The following is a 19,893-nucleotide window of genomic DNA, read 5'->3' on the forward strand; positions in this document are numbered from 1 at the left end:
AAGTTTTATCTTATATGTAAGTGACGTAGAGTTATCTTTCGTCTTGCGGTTTTCATTTCCTAGATGCTGACTTATGTGTCCCTACACATATCACCCATCTCTGTCTTTCTCATTTCTTGTTCTCATTCTCTCTTGTGAGCATAAAGGAACTCTGAGATAAGTCAACATTGCGTCACAACGCTTTTAAGATATCGCTACTATTATTTACACAGAAATAATAAATTAAATCATATTCTTTCCGTGATTATTACGTTTTGAAATGGAAATAGCTATGTTATGAGAAAATATTTGTAATTTATTCCATTTATTATATTATCTTTATCTCTCTGTCTCATTCGCTTTTTCTGTAAAGAGATGTATAAGCCACATCAAACTATTCAGTTTATAAAAACTAAAGATGTCTGAAAGCAATTCTTAGAACACTTGATATTGCACAATCTTTTGATGCAATAAACAATTTACGTAATATATAACAATGTGACACAAGTATCGCAGAAATGCTGAAGAAATATGTTAACTTTACTCAGATTTCAACGACACATTCTATCTCGACATTTCGACTTCAGAGAATTTCCGTCGAAAGCATATTTCCGTCTGGCGTGCCAAGGAAAATTATCATAGATGAATGCAAATTGTATTCGATGCGTTGCAATTGCAGGTGTTTGTAAACGTCAAAATTGTAGCCGTCAAAAGTTTTCTGGAACTTTTCACGCTTGAGAAAGTTTTCTGTGCGAAAGCAACGAGAAATGCATCGGTGGAAGTGCTGCAGAATTTACGAAGTCTCGATAATGTGACTTGATGTTATCTTTGCTATAATCTCACCCCGATTTTTCCAGATTTTCGCATCGTATCTTCTTCTTGCATAATCATAGACCTCGAAAAATCACCCGCGATTGGCAAAAGATCGATTATGAGTCGATGAAGAATGAGTTAGTACTATTTTAGCAAGTATTGCTCTCGAGAAATTATAGAAATCCCTATTAACTTGACAGTAAAAATTGAATTTGATTCCGTCACTGATGAGTATTAGATTTATGTAAAAAGTCAACAGTAATATCACGAAGAATTCCTGTGGGATAGTGGGCGTTTCTGATATAATAAACTCGATCGATCGAGAGTCGAGTTGACATCGAGTTTACTTTTAATCTACGGAAATAGTAAATACGTAAATTGTTGCTATTATTTTTTTATGCAATCGTGAATAAATATTATAAGAGAAGAGAACAAGTGAATAAATGTTGTCGTCAGAATAATATCGATCGCTGATAGTAGCTTACATCGCGCTAGCTGTTAATTTTCCGATATCTGCGGTTTTAACTACGATTTTGAATTGTAGTTGTTTCATAACCGCCAGTTACACCGCTCGCGTAAATTCGTTTATGTGACGGTGAAACCGCATGACTTTTCACACTCTTCGTTTAACGTGTTCGTTGATATTTGAGTTGAGATAGCAATGCTGGATGGACAGATGCTAAATAGAACTGACATCTACTGCATAATACATAGATATTATTTCCTGAATATTTGCATCTCATATTCTATTCACATAGATTTCTCCCCATTTTTTATTTTTTCACATTCATACTGTGTTGTTTTATATAGATGTAATTTTGAGAATACAAATTTTGAAAAATATAAGATTGTTAAGAATTCAATTATTTTACAGAATAGGTTTAGGGGAATTATTAAAAAATAAATTGAAAAAATATTATAAATTTTAGAATATTTTTAGTTATAAACTAAAATAAATTTATAAATAAAAGTAATGTTACTGAATATAATAATTCTACTTTCTTATATAAAATTAATTCTAATTTATAATTTATTAAATATATTAACAATTCGCGTCAAAACTATTATCTGGAACATTGATTTTCACGTTTGTTATCTTGAGAACGCTTTCTCCATTTATTCAATATTCGTACACACAGGTTTAGTCCTGAGATTTTCGGGCTTCCAATTTCCAGTCCTTCCATTATGGTTGTTCTCATCGTCCGCGGAAATCTGTTTACTCGATGTGCTTGGCACACTTCCTCGGTTTTCCCAAGTTTACTCGGGCTAAGCTGCCAAATTGGCCGCCATTACTCATGCGTGAATCGCAAAAATAAAGCGAAGAGAAACAACGGAGAAAGAATAGTCAAAAACAGAGACAATATAAAACTGAAGAAAATAAAAGTTAATATTGTATAACTAGAAATTGAATTATTGAGAAAACTTATATATTCGCAATTTATTATATAATTATTTAAGAAAGTTTTTGCAACCAAAAACAAAGAGTATACAATGAATATAGCAATTGTTCTTTGCTGGTATCATATAATGTGATGCCTTTTTTCTACTGCAAATCGGAAAATTTGAAGGAAATAAAGAAGCTATCAAATATCGCAATGTCAATGTAACTTGTGGTGCGAAATACAACAATTTCTCGTGTCGGAATCTCAATCATTGACTTATATAAAAAATAAATATATAAATCATATATTATGTTGGTTCGCGAAAGTGCACGTCAGGAAGATGCATTTGTGACAGATAACATGTACTCTTATATTGTACCGCATCAGTTTGACATATTGCAATTTATGCGTGTATTATTACGATTTTGTCTTTCTTCCAATTTGCATTTATTTTCGTTTTTTCTTTTGGTTTAATTTTTTATACGAGCTCTTCTCCGCGAATAATAACGCAACTTTTCGTGTTCAGCTATATCCCTTCCAGCAAATTTCTATTTTTGCAACTTTTATTAAGACATTAAAACAACCTTTATTGACGTGCCGTATATCTCCATTATGTGCCTGAGTAGTTTTATATATTGTAGTGTAAAATAAGAAAACACGTGCGATAATAAACTTGCAATAACTAGACGACATAAACGCTCGATCGTAAATGCTTTAAGTAGTAATGTTTACCGATAGGCAGACAGCAAGTTCGCATTTATTACGCTTGATGCTGTTGTCAGATTCTAATTTCTTTTGATGATTACATTATACAGGATGAATCGGGATGTGCAAATACGGAAAAACATTTTATTTAAAATTTTATCTTTTACAAAAACGGTTGTTATATAATTAAACTCTATTATTTGTTATCGAATAAAATGCAGTTTTAGATATAAGAAATGAATATACACATAAAACATCGCTCGCATTTTTTTACATTGTTTCTTGATATTGCGCGTCATCACGCATGGTATGTCGGCATTTTCAAACACAATTTTTCGTCTGTGAAATTATTAAATAAAAAAAATCTCTCCGTATTTACATAATTTTAATTATTCTGTATTGTATAAAGAAAATTAGAATCTCATAGCACGCGTCGAGCGCGTAATAGATCTATTATCTATTAACGGCATTATTATTTAAGTCGTTTGCTCTACGAAATTCCTAGAATAATTTTTACGCGACAGAATCTATTCAAAGTATCATTCGCTTGCCGGAAACTTTGATGTTTTTACCGACGAAACTTTAATAAGTCACAATAAGAAGTCGGGTAATTTTCTCAATGAACTTGTTATTTGGTTGGTTAATATTTTTGCCGCGAGTACTCCCGCGTGAACTTTTAATAAAACCGCGTATCCTGTCTATATTATTTCACGAAATATTCGCTCGAGAATACTGTTGGGCTCTTTTGAACATAAGCAACGGAAAATACATTATCTCCTGAGACCCTGATATAGGATGCAGCTGAAACAACGGAAGCGCGATTACTAAAAATAATATAGAATCACTTTAAGCGGGATCTAATAATATGTGACCTGGAAAATTCCAGAAAGTATAGCTTGAATACATGGTTAGATTTTTTCCGACAAATAATCAAGAGAGGATTGCTGGATAAATATCTTTTACATAAAATATAAACTGCTATATAGCTGTTGGCTATACTTTAAGGGAGACTAAAATTCTAAAAATAAAACTTCATAACACACATATCAGAAAATCTCAATTTTTAAAGAATATCTTGTGAAATTTTGTTAAACTTCGATTGTATTAAAATGGATTAACTTTATTATACTAATCATAAAATATTCAAACAATATAATTTATATTTTTTATTCTTGATATAACCGTTGTTTCGATATATTTTATACATTTATTATTTTTTATCAAGAGTTTATTTTTTATAATTTAATATAGAAATAAACTTTTACTGAAATAAAATTCGGATACAGATTTATAAATTGATTTCGCAAGTGTTATATGCATTGACGTAAAAAAAGGAGTTTTCTTAGCGACAGTAACAATAACGTGGTTATTATATGACGCGTCCTCGGATAATCAAACAAAACGAAAGTACGAGGGAAAAGTTTCTCCCCGCGCGTTGCCAGCAAAACGCGGCTACACTCGCGAAACTTTATTATCGGGTCGACATCGTGCTGAAAAAGGGAAAGCAGAATGATAGAGGGTATTCGCTACACCGCGGAAATATCCGCGGTCGTTTTGTTTTCCGTGTTCCGTGGGATTGCGGGAAAGTTTGCTGTAGAAGTTAAGGACGCTGTTGTATATGCATGTATAGAACAGCTCGATGAAAAGCTAATATGCGCGACCGTGTTATGGCATCGAAATAAACCTATTATGTCAAATGCAATTAGAAATTTATTTTAATATTTATAATCTTCGTTTGATAGGAATAAGAATAATTTATAATTGTCATTTTATTTCAGGAGAAAGAAGGAGCAGAAAATATAGTATTGCTTTTACATACGATATATGTATATTTATCGAAAAAATTGAAATTTTTTTGATATTTAATTAAATAATAAAGATAAAATTTAGATAATTGTGTAATTATTAAAGGCAAATTATATGATTCTCTATTTTTACTTCAAAATGTTATTGAATATACGCATTAAGGTATTAACTATATTAAACTTTTCTTCGTAACCTCTGTTATTAATTATGCAGGTGAAAATTTCTTACAAGCTCCTAGATTAATAAAAGAATTTCAAGGGCTCAACACGTAAAAATAATATACAGATCCCGTACGCGAGAGAGCCGAGGATAAAATAGTTGTGTTTCACGAGCATGAATTATAGAGAGAAGTGCCGAAAATAAACATTATCGATACTGATTGGATACGAGATGAAATCAGAGGGGAGAGATACACACGAGAGGATTCGAGCTAAATCTTCAAGATAGGGATGCTGTCAAAGCGTGAGAAAAGAAGTGTCAAGTTAAGATTTATGATTTCGTATCGATATCGATAGGAAACTATAAATCAATTATTATCCGACTTCTGTCCTTCGCATTAGTGTTTTACCTTCTTCTCAGCATGATTCTCAAGATATAAATTAAGTATCTTGAGTGCCAAAAACCATAATTTATAATTTATTAATAACAAATATAAGATATAGTCTTCTCTAAATATTTATTAAAAATGATCTTTTTTAATATTCAAAATGGCGATTAAATAAGATAATAAAGTCTATCTCATATAAAAAATAAAATATAATAAGAATTTATTAAAGAACATGAAATTAAATCTTTTTATATTATCAAAACGTGCTATATATGCTACATATAGTAGAGATATAATAGAGATAGTATTAATACATTATATTTTCGCAAACATTATGTTTCTCTGATTTTGAATTATAATGCTCTCATCAAAAAAGGAGAAATAATTTAGTTAAAAGGTTCAATACGACGACATACGATTCTCCACATCTATCATAGTTCACATAGTTTATGTCCTGTCACATCATTTGGCGCAGCTCTATATATCGCACCTAGATTGCGTGTCACGTGAGAGCGTATACATCACATATACTGCAGATACGGTTGTATGCGTTAGTGTGAGTGTTGCATTACGATGCACACTATGAACGGGAATGGCACAAGAACGAATGCGGGGATAACTAAACATCTTTCTCTTCATCCCTTTCCACAAAGAGACGTTTTAAGAAGAAGAGATTTAAAAAGAAAATAGTTGTATATTTCTTGACACGATATTATGTTAAAAAATATTCTTGATCGAACGCGAATTCCTATATGTGCTTAAAATCGAGTAATTAATTTTAATAAAATAGTTATGTTTTATGCGAAATTAAATAGAAAGAATAAACGTGAGTAGTTCAGGTCAACCATAAGAGCCACCGCAGATTATATTTTCCGCGATGTCGCGTTTCTTTAAGGAAAATATCTTATATATATAAGAATCGTAAGTGAATATGTCGCTTCACGTTTCAATTTAATAACTTAGTCTGATTTAAAACCGTCGACAGCCATATCGAAGAGTTCGGAACGTCGAAGATAATATTCCCGGGCTTTCTGTCTTGACTAAAGTATACGCGAGAAAATAAAGCAGCGCGAACGAACTTTTTACGAGCAAATAACCTTTTTATATTCATGATGGATAGCTAAATTAATATCACTTCGTTATTTCGCGGATAAGGAATATATTGTACAAGACACTACAGCGACAGAAGCGGGATAAAATATAAAATTTCGCGTCTTATAAGTGACATAGAATAATTATACGAGAAATGAAAGATTTAGAGTTACTCAATTGCATTGAGATGAAAAATATTATTATTTCTGGCAAAATGTAATTACAAAATGTGATTTACGTGATGTTTTAACTCCATGTAACGTCATCAAAACTGAAATTTAAAGTTATTCTGACTAAAAATTCAAAGAACAAGCCATACCGAGATACTTGATGATTAATCTGATTTAAAAAGTTATATAAGAACTTATAATTATGTCATCAAGAATTAGATTAGGCTTGGTATTAAAAAGAACGCGATCGAAACAAATAATGAAGGTAAATTAGTCAAATTTTTTTCACGAATGTTGAGCCTCCAAATTAATCGATTGCCACGCAAATCGGTTTAAATTATGGCAAGACTCAGATGGATTTCGCCGTCCGGTGAGAAACGAGATTAACGATTTCAAAGTGAATTTGCCAGAGGTACCCGACACAGAATAAAACCTATCGGGTTACTCGTCGTTAAAACTGCGTTTTAACTACAATGCGCGCACGACCGTACGGAAGCGTTCGCTAATGAAACGCACAATTAACTGTTATCGCCGTCGCGCATCCTGGGACTTCGTTAATCGAATTTTCGTGTGATTACGCGCATTTTCCCGTTCAATGCAAAACGCACATTATCTTTACTCGTAAGCAAATTGCGCAATTGGTATCTTGCCCCGTCAATGACGTTCAATCGCGTAACATTTGATAGGCATTGATTAATTGAAATTAAAGACAACTTGTCTATGTAGGATGAAGTTGTAGCAATTGTATACGTGCTAACTGCTTGTTCTGTAATGCAATCAATTATTACGATAGTAAAATTTGTTATTTCTGAACCACAAAAACAATAAACTATCCTTGCAATTTTTTTTTCACATCTCAAAACTATATGAAAATTTATATAAAAATAAAACAGAAAAAAATCTTCTTCTTGTAATTTATTAATGTTTTTAAAGTTTGCAAATTTATTTAGTTGAATATATATCTAGTTAAATAAATTCTTTCTTTCTTAAATGCAAAATAAAGTTCTTTCCTAAATATTTTTGCACGGAGAATGCAAAGAGAACGGTTACGAATCTTTAATTATACTCTCTCTAAACTTTTTTAACTCTCTAAATTTGTAGCAAATCTTAAAAAATGCAGAAATTTTTCTTGATATTTTTCATCTCTTCTTTGTCATTTATTTATCTCAAATTTTTTAATCATAAATTTATTGTGTTTTATATATCTGTAATTATTCCTGTAAGCTCGCTTAAAATTTGCAAGTTTTAAATATGAGCTCCAAGAACCCTCCAAACTATAGTAATGTATTTATTGTTATTTTCTTTTTTCAATCCATTATAGGCTGCAAAAGCCCGTACATTACAATGCGCGTATTGTAAGTTATGAAGCTTTAGAATATTAATGAAGCCATTAGTAAGCTGTGTGAAAAGTAGTTTGTACATACATTTGTTCGCATAAGAAATAGGCAAATGGGAGGCGCGTCTATTCACACCGAGTGCACTGATCTGCAAATGGAACGCGAATGCAAGCCTCGTTGAATGGTAAACGGTAGGGAGATGAGTCTAAAGCAGTAGTTGACGCGGAGCTCTCGATTTACTTCATGCGACGAGCAATTTGACGGAGTGCGCCCATAAAGGGAAGTACCTTGAGTTTGAGAGAAGGCGTCTTTGCTAGAGCAATTTTGATAATAGCCACCCGCTCGATATCATATATATTGTTGTCGATCATGTCTATTCTTCTTATAACAATCTCTTTTGTCAGTAATTATTTGTTTAATTATCAACTAATTTATGCGTACGTATATCTGTTTAAATTTTGTAAATTTCAAATTGTATATAAAATAAATTTGTATTTAAAAATTATTTTTATTTTGCATTTTTTTTTTTCAATATTTAATTACAGTTTGTTTTACATTTGAGAAAAATATTATATTTATAATAATTATTTTTTAAAAACTTTTATTTCAAATATTATACAAGAACGAAATATATTATGGACCCATATTAATCATTAAACAGAAATTAATATTTGTTATTGAAATTTATTGTTAAAAGTTATTGTTATAGAATTGAGAGAAATTAAACATCTGAACAATGTAAGAGGAATATATGGACGGACATCAAACAGACTGTGTAGATTCGGCGAAATTACGAACACGTGGCGAGACGTGAAGCGGGGTAAGTTGGTAAATTACGTTCTATAAGATCTATATGGAGTGTGTGTGTGGTTGTACTTTTATTTAGAAAATTATATTTTGAAATATAATATTTTAAATTAATTTGGGCGGTTTGCTTGATATAAATATTATATGTACATTATTAGATATATGAATCGATAACCTTTAATGATTACATGTTTTTCTCTTTCTCTTTCTTGCTTTCATGACTCTTTTTCTAAATTATATAATCATATATACAACCATTTTTACATTAAAAAAATTGTTACGCTTTTGTCGTTTGTCTCAGATTTTAGATAACGATATATAAAGTTGGATTAAAAATAGTTATTAAATATAATAACAATTTTTAATTTTTGGAGAAAGCCATCTATTTTGGATATGTGTGTGCATAATTTAACACACAATGCTACTGTATTAATTTATAAATTGCATTGTTAGATTATTATAAAATATGTGCTCTTAATTTAAATTTTAATCCAATTTTAAATAACGCTGCATTTTTTTAATAAAAAAGTCACATTTTTGATCGGAAGATATTATACGCGAAAGACTTCAACTACGAAGATAAATGAGTTTTAATAAATAAAATTCTGTATGTGTATGTGTGTGTGTGTGTGTGTCGAGCCTGGATATCCTTGAGACGCTGGGCTATATAAACATTCGAGTTTCATCTCACGTATATATCACATGGTCTGAGCCGGATGACGAATGAGGAACGGAAAGAGCGGCGATCATTCCCGTTCACCGAAACTTCAATTTCAAAGTTTTGATAAATCTCGCTTTTTATGAGAAAAAAAAAAGAGAGAGAGAGAGAGAGAATATTTTGTTTAACAAATAAAAACATTTCGATGAACATTTTTTGCTAAAAGCTTGGACAAATTTTGATCGTTGAACTATCTTTGAAACTATATATATTGTATTTATGTTAAAAACAAATTGCGATAGAAAAATATCTGAAAGGCAATTACGAAATACCTCAGGAAAATCAGGCAATTTTCAGAGAATTTTTTTACATTATTTGAATAGATACCCCGATATGTATGATAGCATGTCCAATTTCCTGGAAAAAAAATATAGAATGCCGAACAGATTGAATCGCCTAAAAATATTAAGCAAATTTTGCAATGTGCTTTAATTATACCAGATTATATAAAATATACTATATATGATATATTGTGCTATTACACATTTTTTTTACATGTGATATAGGATTATTCTATATAAGAAAATAATGTACAAATCGTCAGTATAAATAAGCAATTTCTCTTATGTTCACAATTTCATTATACATTGATAATAAATTTTACATTATATTGATTTATAATGAAAGATATAAATATCTATTTAGTACGTTATTCGTGATATAAATATAGATATGTGAGAATCAAGATTGAAAGTTATAATACATTATTTTATGAAAAGAAAAGAAAGAGAAAGTAGATATTAGCCCGTTTAAAAAAAATATATATATAAGTTGAGGTGGCAAGAGGCGAATATGAGATATCAGCTATTGTGTGCTCGTGATGTACAATACGTTATATTTGTTTTTTTAGCGTTAAGCCTGCTCTGCGTAAAGAAATTTTCCGGCAGCGCAACAATGTTGGAGGCGCCGCCCGGAAGTCGCGAGGATCTAGTAGAGGCGGCAAGAACTCCATGTACACCGACTGGTAAGTGACGCCGGCGCTTTATTATAAAGTTCGAAGGGAGTTTCGGGAACGAAATTTATTAGTCTGGGTAAACACGCTCGGTTGGTTCTACGAGTATAGAAATAAATAGCCGTAACTTAATGCTATTGTACTTTGTTGATAGTTGTCTTGATTACACGGACTAAAATGAAAACGAATGAAATCTGATAAATTAATATAATTCTATGGAGAATATCTATAAAACGGAGAAACAATATTATCAAAAATTGTATTATTAAATCAATGAATTTATACAGATATTTTATAAATGTAAACAATAACGAACAGAATTATGATGAAAGCGTGAATTATTTTTTTATTAGCTTAACTAAATCTAAAAATTATGTCGAAAAATTATGAAGAGATATTATAATAATTTTGCATAAATTCGGACACAGATATTTGAATAGATCATTTCAAACGAAATTTCGATGCCGGAAATTTTCCAGTAATTTTCATAAACACAAACTCCTTATCACGTTTACTCTCTATTCACGTCCATCCCTCAAACTTTATCATTGCACCGCAACGGCTATCACTCACTCCTGAAAGGCGACGTTACAAATTATCCTTCATCAGCATATAACGAATTACCGTTTTATCAGATTGTACGCCGCTGCTTCCGCTCTCGACGATCGCAATAAATTAGTTTCTTCTCTTACCTTCACCTGGTAATTACAATCTTGCCTGATAACATCATTAGAAAATTACCACCGAGAAATATTTTGTTAGGGTCGCTCCTCGACGCATCGTCCTTTGTGCCGGCGTCGTAAAAGCATCCCCTTGCGCAAGAGATGCAGGTTGCCAGACGTCGTCTCTCTTTCCCCCTCGAACCGGTATCGTCGAGACTGCCGGTAATTGACACCGTTTTCACGGTTAAACCGCTTTCCAATTTTCCTCTTATTTTCACGATGTAATAACTTAGCGAGCCTGGCGTAAGTTTAGCCACGGGATGGGTCAAGGGGGTGAAAGGGCTGTTGGCGGCGGCTACTAACAGCGTTTAAACGTATATATAAAGGCATCTTCTTTAGAAGCCGCCGCCGAGATAAGCTCTCATCGGCGACCGAAGCGTAATCACTATAGCTCCCTGAAATAGCGCGTCAACTCCTCGCACCATATATAGATTAAATTAATAAACTATTATTTTTTTAACTTAATAATTTATGTTAATATTATTAAAAAGTTAAAATCGAAAATTGAATTTAGTTTTGTAAAAATGGTATATTTCCGTGCAATTAGTAACAGCGAAATTTAGACTCGCACCGCTCGAAACGATCGATTTTCTTCTCATCGCATTTTCAGTTTCCATTTTTCCGAGCATCGAGACATCATAAATCTCATGAGAAAGTACTCTTTTTCGCAAGTGCTCTTTTACGATGTGCGATGATGATCGAAATGCAGATCGAAAAAATTGGCCTCGCTACGGGATAAAGAGTCTGAGAGTCTCGTGGGACGTGACCCTCGATATATGGTATGTGTGTGTGTGTGTGTGTGTGTGTGTGTGTGTGTGTGTGTGTGTGTGTGTGTGTGTGTGTGTGTGTGTGTGTGTGTGCGTGTGTGTGCGTGGTGTCGCGTGTTCCTGACATAGGATTTCCATCCTTGCTCCATAAATCAAAATGTCGTTGATTTCGCGGCGGTCGTTTGTCTTTCTTTAATCTTTGTTGCGAGTCACCGTCTGCCGAATTTGTGAAAAAGTAAATAATAAGCAACTGAAAAATATCGGAATGTTTTAAAAAGCTCGGTCTTGAAAACTTTCAAACAATTCTCCTCGTCTTCGTTCTTTCTTTCTTCCTTCGCGTTCCCTTCCCCCTTTCGTAGCTCCGTAACTGTTTCCTTGTTCGCGGGGCAGCCAAGAAACTTTGGTAATTACGTGGAATTAAGCTTCTTAAAATTTATAACATGACCGCTTTGACAAATTGGCAATATAAGAGGCAAAACAGACGATCAAGCGATAAATGCGAGAGTGGGAGGAACGGATTGTTAATCTTTAAAATATTTGTTTCGAGCACAAATTTGAGTATGATTTGTAAAAAATATATATTGAATAAGGATTTGATATAAAAATTATAAAATAAGGAAAAATTATTATTTGCATACTATTATTGTTCACATCAATGTTTTACAAGTATATTTATATTATTAGTTGTGCGTGTATATATGAAGCATGCATACGAATAAAAAATAAATATGATTGAAACGTGTTATGTTTTTGCCAGTAATGAATTCATTATGCTTTCAATAATAGCTCGTCTGGAAATCTGAGACGCGGTTATTTTTATTCTGATCCTTATTGATTCTCTATAATATATTATCGCTAAAAGAAAATACAATATAAATTGCATATTTATTTTTTAATATGTAATCTATGTAGATTATTATTGTTTCCATGGTATTTTTTTAGCGCGATCTATAATAATTTATATAATATATATATATATATATATATATATATATATATATATATATAATCACAAAATAATGTGCGTTTCTCTCGTGAATTTCATATTGGATGAAGTTATAATGCGGAAACAGCGACGAGCGAGTCAGTGCGCACTGAAATTAATAATAACGCGCATGAGGGCATCTCACGCGCGTCTGTTGTATTAATTAATATGAAATTCTAGATCGGCAACTGTCACGTCGAGAGCGGAATCCCTTTCTTGTATAATTAATAATAATAATCCACGAAGTTATACTGTAAATGCTTCGTTACACGAACTTGGATATAAACGCAGTCCGCGTAGAATGCAAAATGTTGCTAACGAGATTAAAAGATAGAAGTTTAGATAGGACTTATTAAAATATGAAAAGAATATCTGACATACGCCGAATATATTAATTATTTTGCTTAAATTAACGCCTTTTTCCCCTTCTCTGCATATTTAAAAGATTCAAATTTAGGAAATATTAAATCAAATTTATGATCGAATTAATAACGACATTAAAATTTTAAATATTCTCAAAAAAAAAGCAAGATGCGTCAAAGTTTATAAAAATTTAAGTAACTCAAATATATAAATCAACTGATTTGTTAACTGATTATCTATAAAATGATTAAGAGTTAAGAAAAACTTTGAAAGATTTTTTAAATTATAAAATATTTGACCAAAGATTTAGAGTCTTAACATTAAGATTCGTTTTAAATCTTAAAATATAATCTTATGATACTGTGTGAAAGTAACGAATTAATACACAAAAGTCACAAAGTTTGTTTGTGCAAATCGAAATATATAATATACATATGCAATTTGATATGCAAAATAAATTATTATAGTATACATATTACGCCTTTTCATATTTATTTACACGAATAATCATGTAATTGACAATGTATTTCGAACACAATTTATCGACGATAATTGATAAACTGTGGATTATACTATATATTATGGATCGTGGCTGTGATTACTATCGACATTTTTTTCTCAATATCATCAAGAATTCGATATCGGCTTGTAAAGAAGGACTTGATTTAATTAAACTTCCTCGCTGAAAGAGACGCGATTTGTAGCGCAAATGTTTGCAAATAAAAGCAATCTGTCTTCACTCGATATTCAAGAGCTAATCGAAAATAGTCTTACTAACAATAAGTACCGTATCTATTTCTCTTATTTTTCTGTATTAATGGTTCAATAATTACTAGAAATTAAAACTGGGATGATTTTGGCGACTTGTGATTTAATGATAGATGGTAATGCCTGATCCGTATGCTTATTCTTTGTATGCAGCGTGTTAATTGGCGCAAACTACAGAAATAATACATACATATATTATATTTATTATTATAACCATTTTCTTTTTATTTCATCTGATAGCAAATTTATCTATGATAAATTTTGTGTGCAAAAGAATTTATTATATCAATAAAATTATTTATATATTATTAATAGTAGAAAAATAATAATAGTAAAGGAATGTTGGAAGATGGCAGATACGCTGAAATACATTACTTACTCGACAGTAAAGTCAGTTGTAAAGCAAACTATTGTATGAAAAGTTATACGTCACTGCTATAAAAAGTAGTAATGGGCCGTTATGAATCAGACTGAAAATCGTAATGCGTTAGTAGTACAGCACTATAAATCTAATAGATATCTGACAGAATAGTAACAAGTATACACACACACACACACACACAATTAAATATTAAACAATATTGTCTTGGAGGAGAGGGGATTTTCTATAACAATAACAATATAATTAGGTAATATAATAAAAATGTTATTTCGATGAAGGAAGTATGAAGAAAACTTGATATTAATAATACAAATGAACAAATGTCATTGCTTGTTTGTATCATTCTCTTTCTACAGATCTTTATCTATTTTTGATATAAGATAATTTAATATCTAGATCCTACAATTATACGTTTATTTGATATCTTTATCACTTTGCGTTTGAGAAAATTTATGATTTATTGCTGTCGATAAGCAAACAAGCAAACAAACGGGAAAGTTATTAGATACTTTCACACGTTCTTATGATATGCATTCTTCTCCGAATAAACTTTTGCAATATATTCGATAAATTGATTTTCTGTTTATCTCACGCGTTGTTACGAAACGGCAGGGATGGAGGGGCCGATGCTATGCAGGCGGGTTGACTTATTCAGGGTCAATAGGACGCGTCGCGAATTGTGACGTATAATATCGGTCCGAGTCAAGGGACGAGATCAGATGAGTGTCTCGAACGGTATGTAGCCCAACTCGGTTTAAGAGCAAATACATCGAAGTTCACTTGGCTAATATTGAATAATTCATAAAGCTCGACCAACACCGTCAGTGCTATACCGATAGCCATTGAACTGTTCATCACGGGCTATTGATTGGGATGCCCGCTTTCAGTTCTCTCCCCTCGGCGTTCCGTCATCCACGCGTCAGAGACGAATAGATTTTGCAAAATGTGACACGTTGCTTAAATGAATCGATCTTTTATCTAGATTCACTCTATTTTATATCAGTGTCGGAAAAGTCTAATCACATTAATTTTTTTAAGTCCTTATATATAACGTAAGTTATCTTTAATATTAATATTTATATAACACAAGTTGTCTTTAATATTAATATTATTCTATTAATAATTATTATTAAAAAATTGATTAGAGCTTCAATCATAAGATATTACGAGAGGGAGAGAGAAGATGAGTACAGTATTATACAATATATACCGTATTTTATCAAATTAAATAGAAAATATATGCAATGGAGAAGCGTATATTATTATAAAGACATAGAAATGAAGGGTTAAATATATATGCAAATAATGTTGCAGATATTAGAAATTGTATGCAAAAGTTTAACACAGTAATATTATCTCCTGCAAGTAAAATTTATTCCAATGAGAAATTTCTCTCTCGTGAAGAATCTCGATATTGTGAAACAAGTTTGAAAGCGTCTAATGAAATTGCTGATTGTTAATAGCAAATTTTTTAAAATATTGGTAAGTACAGGGAGAACAAAAGGCTAATTGGATTATACGCGCACATATAAATAATGCGTGACAATGTATATTTCTATATTTCTAATTCTTTATTAAAATTTATGTATTTATATCATTCTACATTATATGCATATCAATACATTTAAAAAAAAAATAACTTTTGCAACAGAATGACTTAACAAAAAAATAATTTTTCCTGTTATAATTATATTCATTTAACGAAAAGATATCTGCATAATTTTTACAATAGACGTTTAAAACATCTTTAGGAAGAAGGTAAGTGAAAAATAAAAATAATAAAATAAATTACGTAGACTCGGTGCTTAACAATTAACACTCTGAGCGATTTTACGAATCGCTGTATGCGCGGCATGACTTAAGTAAATACAAAAAAGGCCTGTAACTGCTGGCGAACAATAACTATTTATCAACTCTCCCGCACCTCTGCAAAGTACAAAAACTGTATCTCGGTACAACAAAGTTCGTCGCACGAATATTCGTTCACTGTAACGTCTATGCAACATTGCTAAATGCCACCATCTATCTCTCTAAATCTGGATTCAAAGGGCATCACGTGTGTATGAAAAGATTGAAACTTTATGCTCTCTTATTAGGTATTTTTCTATATAGTATGTAGCTCGTAGATTGTAAAGATAAAAATTCATTCTTTTAACCGTTTTCATGCAAATAAAAAGTATAGATACATTCAACGATTTTCTGTGTATATCGCGTTATTTTGACGTTCTAATTCTTATCTATGACGATGTCTCTCGAGGTTGTAGCAATGTTTTTGCAGTATTTATTTCTTGCAGCGCGATTTCAGATATCTACATTAATGCGTTCCGTCAAAACTACACTTTTTGTTTGCGCTTTTGACTTTAACGCGATTTGTACTTGGCATTTGTACTTTAATATTAAAACATATTTTTAATATGACTAATATCATAATTTGTTAAATTTTTTATATGAGGATAAATTTGATCGCAAAAGCGAAGAAAGCAAATATGTTTCATCAATGGGCACAGAATTATCTGCAACGTTTATATCTTTATAAAAATTTCGTCGTAGTATTTGGGATTATTCAGTTAATAATTCATTTGAACGTGTACGATGAATGCGTAATGAATATTACGTGACGAAGTACGATATCAAAGAATTATACATTTTTATATAATAATATATTATTATCTCCGTAACTAATAAAATAGAGCGGAGCTACATTTTATTCGCGAGATGATTTGTTTCGATGAATTAAAATGTCGTTTATAAATTATGAAATATCTCCTTTTTCCTCATTATATATATACATGTTTCTCGGCGCGCTGACAATTATGACGAACGTAAGGCCGTAAGTTATTCGACGGGATGCAGCATCCGACCCGCCTGAGGCAATATCGATCCCTGACGCGACGTGATCTTGCAGCATAGAATTTGCATGTGGAATTACAAGGATGCGTTGCTCTGTCGCAGCAACGTATAACAAACCCGTATTTACTGTTTGATTGCACGGAAATTGCATTGAACGTTAACGTACGCGTAGTTGACAAGCATGATTCCCTGGACTTCGTGGAACTTCGATCCTACGATCGGTCTAACAATACAAAGCGCGCTTGATTCTCCGCACAAGAGAGACGAAGCGATTTTAATAATTAAATTAAAATAATTATTTTTGAGAATATTTTATCGTGCTTTATTTCTTTTTTTTTTTTTTAGTATATATAATAATGTGTAAAGAGATTAGATTTTTTAATTAGACAATACATAACGTTTTTATATGAATACAATTATTCTGTGTAACTAATTTTTGCTACAAAATCAATTATTTTTTGAAATTAATTTGTCTCGGTAATCTTATAAATGTGCAGTGAAACATCGAATTATCGAATATCGAAGTAATAATTATTCGTCGCGAACACATAAATCACTATGGTACGACTAATGTTATTGCCATTAGCAAGACGCAATCGCAATTATAGTCGAATTTGCGCCGATTCACTGTATTTATAGTATCAATTATGACATTTTGCAAATCAGCAAAAGTAAAGTTAGTGGAATTTTATCGATAAGCCAATTTCGCTGATATCTTCTACTTAAAATTATTAATTATTAACCGTTATTAGAAAATCTTTAAAAATCGATTTATATCATATTAAGAATTCATATTGAGAATAATCAACTTTATTTTTATACACAGTGAAATTAGAAAATACTTTATTAATATTTTATATATTACAATACATACCATATACATATATACATATATATGTATATATCTTTCTTTTATTTTGAAGACTAAGCCTTACGTCTCGTGACGATCAGTAACTATAAATCACATTTTTCATGTTATATCACGATTGTTGGAACGTCCGCATACATTTTAGCGAGATGCTCACAAGGGAGTGTAAAAATAATGGCGATAAATTCACGACGAATGACGTTCGCGGTCGGATAGGTCGGCATGGAAAAGTAATTAGCAATAAATTCTCACGACCTGATGTATAGCGTACTTCGATTTCTTTATGCTTCATCGGATAACACCCCTAGATGAGGGAGCGGTACGTATCCATAACTCTTTAAAGTAGAGCTATTTGAGGATTTTACGCGAGGAAGTAAAGCAAAGAGCTTTCTTTTTTTCTTTTAGCCTAGAATTTCCATTTATTTGCCTTTTTTATTTCACGGGCGAGATTATTCGCAATATTTATGGTATTTTCTCGAATGTTGATCTATTGCTTTATCTTTTTCTCTTTTCTATCTATTTTTTTTTATTAAAAAAAAAATCCAGAAGACAATAGAAATCCCGCACACATGATTTCAACAATTTCTCTCTTTCTCTAGCGGAATTTTTTAAATAACCTGATAGAAGGGGTCAATTTTCGATTTCTGTCGCAAACACGAACAATTCATTCTATTTTTTACGGACATGCTATATAGTATCAAATGCACAAGTGTTCCGTTGCAATTCGCTATATTCCCCGAGCGCGGCTCTCGTGCGTTAAAAATTGGTCAAAGCCAAGTGTTTCAGATATAGAACGTATTTGTCTCGCGTAAAAATGGGAGCACACGCGTGACGGGGCACGCGGAGAATTGGCTTTGGTCGTTCTGCATCCGTCGTCCATCATGTAACACAAGGAGATTTGTCAGGTTGAGCTCAGGTTACTTGCGATGCATTCACGATACATCGTTGCAGACTGTAGTTGTATATTATAGACCTTACGATCGTTCACAGTATCCTTTCCCGAGACAAATGATCGATCTTTGGGGGATAAAAATCTAGTTTTTTTCTCTCTTGTGATAGATAAATCTTCAATGTTTCTTCGCTAAAAGAGTGCACGATTATCAGCTCGAGGTATAATTTTCGCGAAATATTTCAAATGCAATAATTTACATTGCTTGAACAGTTTTTAGTGCGTTATTACGTAAATGCATTAGCCAACGTAGCGCAAGGAAAACGAGGCCATAACCGGCGGGCATAACAGTTATAGCCGATTACGATATCCGCCGCGCGATGCGCGAAGAATATGAGAGATGGAGAGGCATATATCAGTAGCGCGAAACAATTTCGATATTTGCGGTATGCAACGGCGATGCGGTTTATGGGTGCAATTCGGCGCACCGCCGTATGCACCGCAGTTTTGTATTTCCGTCTCTTTCGCTATTTCTCGCCGTCTGGGCAGACAGTATAACGCGATACATTCCTCCAGTCGAGCGATATATCGCGAAGTATAAAGAAGATAAGGCTTATATAAATTGTTATCGTTAAACATTTGTATTGTTAATTTACCGTGAATTTATTCTAAACAATTTCTTTAAAGAGGCGACATTATAATGTATGATAGTTTTCATCGTATGGGTCTATGCGATAAATATCAATGTTGACTGTGACAATATTGTCTATTCGAATGACGGCAAATTTTTCGCAGCGACACTTTGCAGCAATCGATTTCCGGTCAACCGGAAAGTTTCAGTCGAAGTTTTCGGACGAACCGAGTTATAGACTAGTCGGAAACAATACATATATCTCTCTATCGTTCTATTCCAATCTCTCTATTGTTGAATATGCGCAATGTAACGTTTATCACGCGTTCTATTCGCACGATTAAACATCCTCGTCGTGAA

At 32.0% G+C, this 19,893-nt stretch overlaps 1 protein-coding gene across 4 annotated transcripts in view; it reads left to right on the top strand.

Annotated features, from left to right (window-relative positions):
• The window catches only part of LOC138932594 (uncharacterized), a 116,185-nt gene that overhangs the window by 81,417 nt on the left and 14,875 nt on the right, over positions 1–19,893 (top strand). For all 4 annotated transcript variants that reach the window (XR_011446790.1, XR_011446792.1, XR_011446791.1 and 1 more), the window contains exons 4-5: positions 8,541–8,651; positions 10,207–10,320. Coding sequence is in view for 1 of the 4 variants with exons in the window: in XM_070294574.1 (XP_070150675.1) it covers positions 8,541–8,651; positions 10,207–10,320 (225 nt within the window). In the remaining 3 variants the exon portion in view is untranslated. The remainder of the gene's footprint in view (positions 1–8,540; positions 8,652–10,206; positions 10,321–19,893) is intronic.

The sequence above is a fragment of the Polyergus mexicanus genome, unplaced genomic scaffold (genome assembly GCF_030449975.1).
Source record: "Polyergus mexicanus isolate NDT 795.1 unplaced genomic scaffold, iyPolMexi1.0 SCAF_4, whole genome shotgun sequence".
In the NCBI taxonomy this organism is placed as follows: Eukaryota; Metazoa; Arthropoda; class Insecta; order Hymenoptera; family Formicidae; genus Polyergus; species Polyergus mexicanus.